We start from the raw sequence: 6,665 nt of genomic DNA, 5'->3' as shown, positions 1-6,665 counted from the left end.
CACATGTCTACTTTACATCAGCACAATTTTGGAACCAAAATTTTTTTTTGTTAGGGAGTTATAAGGGTTAAAAGTTGACCAGCAATTTCTCATTTCTACAACACCATTTTATTTTAGGGACCACATCTCATTTGAAGTCATTTTGAGGGGTCTATATGATAGAAAATAATGAAGTGTGACACCATTCTAAAAACTACACCCCTCAAGGTGCTCAAAACCATATTCAAGAAGTTTATTAACCCTTCTGGTGCTTCACAGGAATTTTTTGAATGTTTAAATAAAAATGAACATTTAACTTTTTTTCACAAAAAATTTAATTCAGCTCCAATTTGTTTTATTTTACCAAGGGTAACAGGAGAAAATGGACCCCAAACATTGTTGTACAATTTGTCCTGAGTATGCCAATACCCCACATGTGGGGGTAAACCACTGTTTGGGCGCATGGCAGAGCTCGGAAGCGAAGGAGTGCCATTTGACTTTTCAATGCAAAATTGACTGGAATTGAGATGGGACGCCATGTTTCGTTTGGAGAGCCCCTGATGTGGCTAAACATTGAAACCCCCCACAAGTGACACCATTTTGGAAAGTAGACCCCCTAAGGAACTTATCTAGAGGTGTGGTGAGCACTTTGACCCAACAAGTGCTTCACAGAAGTTTATAATGTAGAACCGTAAAAATAAAAAATCATATTTTTTCACAAAAATTATCTTTTCGCCCCCAATTTTTTATTTTCCCAAGGGTAAGAGAAGAAATTGGACCCCAAAAGTTGTTGTACAATTTGTCCTGAGTACGCTGATACCCCATATGTGGGGGTAAACCACTGTTTGGGTGGATGGGAGAGCTCGGAAGGGAAGGAGCGCCGTTTGACTTTTCAAAGCAAAATTGACAGAAATTGAGATGGGACGCCATGTTGCGTTTGAAGAGCCAATGATGTGCCTAAACATTGAAACCCCCCACAAATGACACCATTTTGGAAAGTAGACCCCCTAAGGAACTTATCTAGAGGTGTGGTGAGCACTTTGACCCACCAAGTGCTTCACAGAAGTTTATAATGCAGAGCCGTAAAAATAAAACAAAATTTTTTTCCCACAAAAATTATTTTTTTAGCCCCCAGTTTTGTATTTTCCTGAGGGTAACAGGAGAAATTGGACCCCAAAATTTGTTGCCCAATTTGTCCTGAGTGCGATGATACACCATATGTGGGGGGAACCACTGTTTGGGCACATGGGAGGGCTCAGAAGGGAAGGAGTGCCATTTGAATGCAGACTTAGATGGAATGGTCTGCAGGTGTCACATTGCGTTTGCAGAGCCCCTAATGTACCTAAACAGTAGAAACCCCCCACAAGTGACACCATTTTGGAAAGTAGACCCCCTTAGGAACTTATCTAGATGTGTGCTGAGCGCTTTGACCCACCAAGGGCTTCACAGAAGTTTATAATGGAGAGCCGTAAAAAATAAAACAAAAATTTTTTCCCACAAAAATTATTTTTTAGCCCCCAGTTTTGTATTTTCCCGAGGGTAACAGGAGAAATTCGACCCCACAATTTGTTGTCCAATTTGTCCTGAGTGCGCTGATACCCCATATGTGGGGGGGAACCACTGTTTGGGCGCATGGGAGGGCTCGGAAGGGAAGGAGCTCCATTTGGAATGAGGACTTAGATGGAATGGTCTGCAGGTGTCACATTGCATTTGCAGAGCCCCTAATGTACCTAAACAGTAGAAACCTCCCACAAGTGACACCATTTTGGAAACTAGACCCCCTAAGGAACTCATCTAGATGTGTTGTGATAGCTTTGAACCCCCAAGTGTTTCACTACAGTTTGTAACGCAGAGCCGTGAAAATTAAAAAAAAAAATCTTTCCCCCCAAAATTATTTTTTAGCCCCCAGTTTTGTATTTTCCCGAGGGTAAGAGGAGAAATTCGACCCCAAAAGTTGTTGTCCAATTTGTCCTGAGTACGCTGATACCCCGTATGTTGGGGGAAACCAACGTTTGAGCGCATGGCAGAGCTCGGAAGGGAAGGAGCGCCATTTGGAATGCAGACTTAGATGGAATGGTCTGCAGACGTCACATTGCGTTTGCAGAACCCCTAATGTACCTAAACAGTAGAAACCCCCCACAAGTGACCCCATATTGGAAACTAGACCCCCCAGGGAACTAATCTAGATGTGTTGTGAGAACTTTGAACCCCCAAGTGTTTCACTACAGTTTATAACGCAGAGCCGTGAAAATAAAAAATCTTTTTTTTTCCCACAAAAAATATGTTTTAGCCCCGAGTTTTGTATTTTCCCAAGGGTAGCAGGAGAAATTGGACCCCAAAAGTTGTTGTCCTATTTGTCCTGAGTACGCTGATACCCCATATGTTGGGGTAAACCCCTGTTTGGGCACACGGGAGAGCTCGGAAGGGAAGAAGCACTGTTTTACTTTTTCAACGCAGAATTGGCTGGAATTGAGATCAGACGCCATGTCGCATTTGGAGAGCCCCTGATGTGCCTAAACAGTGGAAGCCCCCCAATTATAACTGAAACCCTAATCCAAACACATCCCTAACCCTAATCCCAACAGTAACCCTAACCACACCTCTAACCCTGACACACCCCTAACCCTAATCCCAACCCTATTCCCAAAGGTAAATGTAATCTAAACCCTAACTGTAACTTTAGCCCCAACCCAAACTGTAGCCCTAGCCCTAATCCTAACCCTAGCCCTAACCCTAGCCCTAACCCTAGCCCTAACCCTAATGGGAAAATGGAAATAAATACATTTTTTTAATTTTTCCCTAACTAAGGGGGTGATGAAGGGGGGTTTGATTTACTTTTATAGCGGGTTTTTTAGCGGATTTTTATGATTGGCAGCCGTCACACACTGAAAGACGCTTTTTATTGCAAAAAATATTTTTTGCGTTACCACATTTTGAGAGCTATAATTTTTCTATATTTTGGTCCACAGAGTCATGTGAGGTCTTGTTTTTTGCGGGACGAGTTGATGTTTTTATTGGTAACATTTTCGGGCACGTGACATTTTTTGATCGCTTTTTATTCCGATTTTTGTGAGGCAGAATGACCAAAAACCAGCTATTCATGAATTTCTTTTGGGGGAGGCGTTTATACCGTTCCGCGTTTGGTAAAATTGATGAAGCAGTTTTATTCTTCGGGTCAGTACGATTACAGCGACACCTCATTTATATCATTTTTTTATGTTTTGGCGCTTTTATACGATAAAAACTATTTTATAGAAAAAATAATTATTTTTGCATCGCTTTATTCTCAGGACTATAACTTTTTTATTTTTTTGCTGATGATGCTGTATGGCGGCTCGTTTTTTGCGGGACAAGATGACGTTTTCAGCGGTACCATGGTTAGTTATATCTGTCTTTTTGATCGCGTGTTATTCCACTTTTTGTTCGGCGGTATGATAATAAAGCGTTTTTTGCTTCGTTTTTTTTTTTTTTTCTTACGGTGTTTACTGAAGGGGTTAACTAGTGGGCCAGTTTTATAGGTCGGGCCGTTACGGACGCGGCGATACTAAATATGTGTACTTTTATTGTTTTTTTTTTTTTTTATTTAGATAAAGAAATGTATTTATGGGAATAATATTTTTTTTTTTTTTTTCATTATTTTGGAATATTTTTTTTAATTTTTTTTTTACACATTTGAAATTTTTTTTTTTTACTTTTTTACTTTGTCCCAGGGGGGGACATCACAGATCAGTGATCTGACAGTTTGCACAGCACTCTGTCAGATCACTGATCTGACATGAAGCGCTGCAGCCTTCACAGTGCCTGCTCTGAGCAGGCTCTGTGAAGCCACCTCCCTTCCTGCAGGACCCGGATCCGGGGCTGGAGGGAGCAGGGAGGGAGGTGAGACCCTCGCAGCAACGCGATCACATCGCGTTGCTGCGGGGGGCTCATGGAAGCCCGCAGGGAGCCCCCTCCCTGCGCGGTGCTTCCCTGTACCGCCGGCACATCGCGATCATCTTTGATCGCGGTGTGCCGGGGGTTAATGTGCCGGGGGCGGTCCGTGACCGCTCCTGGCACATAGTGCCGGATGTCAGCTGCGATAAACAGCTGACACCCGGCCGCGATCGGCGGCGCTCCCCCCGTGAGCGCTGCCGATCGCATATGACGTACTATTGCGTCCTTGGGAAGTAAAGCCCACCCCACATGGACGCAATAGTACGTCTAATGGCAGAAAGGGGTTAAACGTTTCATTATCAGTGATGGGTGAGATATAAGAGATGGTCAGGAGCAGCACAGTGGATGCTCTGCAGCGCTGGGTCCTGGGTTCAATCCCACCATGGACACCATCTGCATGTAAACTGTATGTTCCCTGTGATTGGAGTCCCCCTTCCCCCCACACCTTAGAGACATACTGATTGACCATTAAGGCTGCCATCACACTATCAGTATTTGGTCAGTATTTTACCTCAGTATTTGTAGCCAAAACCAGGAGTGGGTGATAATACAGAAGTGGTGCATATGTTTCTATTATACTTTTCCTCTAATTGTTCCACTCCTGGTTTTGACTTACAAATACTGAGGTAAAATACTGACCAAATACTGCTAGTGTGATGGCAGCCTTATACTGTGCCCCCAATCGCTTGTCCTGTATAATATATCTATCTGAGCTGGTAGATTTACCAGCTTGGATTTAGTCTAAAATTAACCCTTAACCCTTCAGCTGCAGGAAATTTTTACCTAACTTCAAACTGGTAGATCTCTACCAGCTCAGACAGATATATTAAACAGGACAAGCTATTAGCAGCTTGGTGGTTAGCACATGGCGGCTCAGTGGTCAGCACATGGACACTCCCAGGGCTCTGTGGTCCTAGGTACAAATCGCTCCAAGGACAATGTTTGGTTTTTGTTGCTTGTGAACCATATTTCCATTTATTTGACATCAGATTTTATAAATAGTGAAGAAACAAATGAGAGAAAGTATGAGCCGCGCAGAGGACGGACGTCACGGGGATGCAAGCCTTTATTACTGGCAGGTGATGGCGGAGACCAGGTTATCACAGTCTGATCTCTGCCCCTTTGTGCTCGTCCGACTGCAGCTCGGGCTACCTTGCAATGTGTTGTGGCTACTAACTGATATGAACCATTTAGCTACAGCTGAGCTGCGTACGAGGGGGACAGATGCGCCTCCACATAGTGCAGACCAATCAGTAGCACTACAAGACGCAGCGTGGACTGGTCCCAAAGCCGGAGACCCGCCATCAGGGGGACACAGATGGTGACCTGGCCGGATTGGAAGGAGAAAGATGCACAAAGATCACTCGGACTGGCCTGAAGCTCAGAGGATGAAGTTCTGGGTCCGGATGACACCAATGTACTTACAGCTGCAATGCTGCACAACCCCCCCAATCATTTGGGACACAGAGGTGGGATCATGGGTGGCTGCATCAGGGCCAGGACGATCGCCATCACTGATAGGATAATGTTGGGACGTCTTTCCATGAGCCAATTCTCAAGAGAACGAGGGTCCTGCAGGAAGAAAACGCCCCAAAGCCAGAAGTCTGTCTACAGAAGAATAAAGGTGAAGTTCTGCAGCAGCCAAGTCCCAGTCCGAACCTTAATTCCATAGAAATAATGTGGAGGGACCACGGAGAACCCGCCGTTACTACAGCTCTGTACTGAACCGGATATGTATGTACATGTTCACACCATCATTCACTGAGCAGAAAGTAGATGTGGTACAATAAGGGTACCGTCACACAGTGGCATTTTGATCGCTACGACGGCACGATCCGTGACGCTCCAGCATCGTAACAATATCGCTCCAGCGTCGTAGACTGCTGTCACACTTTGCAATGTACGACGCTGGAGCGATAATTTCATGACGTATGTGCGATGTAGAAGCCGTTGGTTACTATGCGCACATCGTATACAATATCGTGCACACCTTTGTTACACCATGCGATCATGCCGCCACAGCGGGACACTAGACGGCGAAAGAAAGTTTCAAACGATCTGCTACGACGTACGATTCTCAGTGGGGTCCCTGATCGCAGGAGCGTGTCAGACACAGCGAGATCGCTGGAACGTCACGGATATATCGCTGGAACGTCACAAATCGTGCCGTCGTAGCGATCAAAATGCCACTGTGTGACGGTACCCTAAGACAACAGTCCTGTGTCTCACCCAGATGAGCAGGTATTGTTCTCTGATATCTGCCATTCATTGCGGCATGTGATCAGTGACTGGTATATACTGTATACACACAGGATGCCTCCCCTTCCCCCATATAAATCAGCTGATAACAGAGAACAATGGCATCTCAGCGCTGATGGCTCTGAGTGTGGCCCCCAGGATGATCACTGAGTCGGCTGTTCAGCTGCCTGCTGTGCGCCATGATCACTACTACCACCAGGTGGCGCTTCTATGTGAGCGTGCAGCTGACTTCTATCCTTGAGCCTCAGCTGCTGTAATAGACATGGAAGTAAAGAGTCTTGTTCCGCAGCAGCGAGTAGGAATTGTCCAGTTTCAGCAGGTACACCCCTTCCCCCGGATACTCGTGGTTTCCTGCCTGCACCTCTCGGTGACTATCACGGCGGTACACCTGCATGATTTCACCATAGCGGCTGCGCAGACGGTACACTGACCCCCGCTCCACATCTCCTTCCCGGCTGTGCCCTGCAAAACAAAAGCACCAGAGCAGTCAGGAG

General features: G+C 45.4%; 1 protein-coding gene across 1 annotated transcript in view; it reads right to left on the bottom strand.

The window, feature by feature from the left end:
* Window positions 1-4,853: 4,853 nt before the first annotated feature.
* The window catches only part of TMED8 (transmembrane p24 trafficking protein family member 8), a 57,897-nt gene continuing 56,085 nt past the window's right edge, over window positions 4,854-6,665 (bottom strand). Inside the window, exon 6 of the mRNA XM_069735768.1 lies at window positions 4,854-6,633. Within this exon, the coding sequence (XP_069591869.1) occupies window positions 6,416-6,633 (218 nt within the window). The 3' untranslated portion in view covers window positions 4,854-6,415. The remainder of the gene's footprint in view (window positions 6,634-6,665) is intronic.

Source organism: Ranitomeya imitator, chromosome 1 (assembly GCF_032444005.1).
Source record: "Ranitomeya imitator isolate aRanImi1 chromosome 1, aRanImi1.pri, whole genome shotgun sequence".
NCBI lineage: Eukaryota > Metazoa > Chordata > Amphibia > Anura > Dendrobatidae > Ranitomeya > Ranitomeya imitator.
This window is presented reverse-complemented; position numbering and strand designations above follow the sequence as displayed.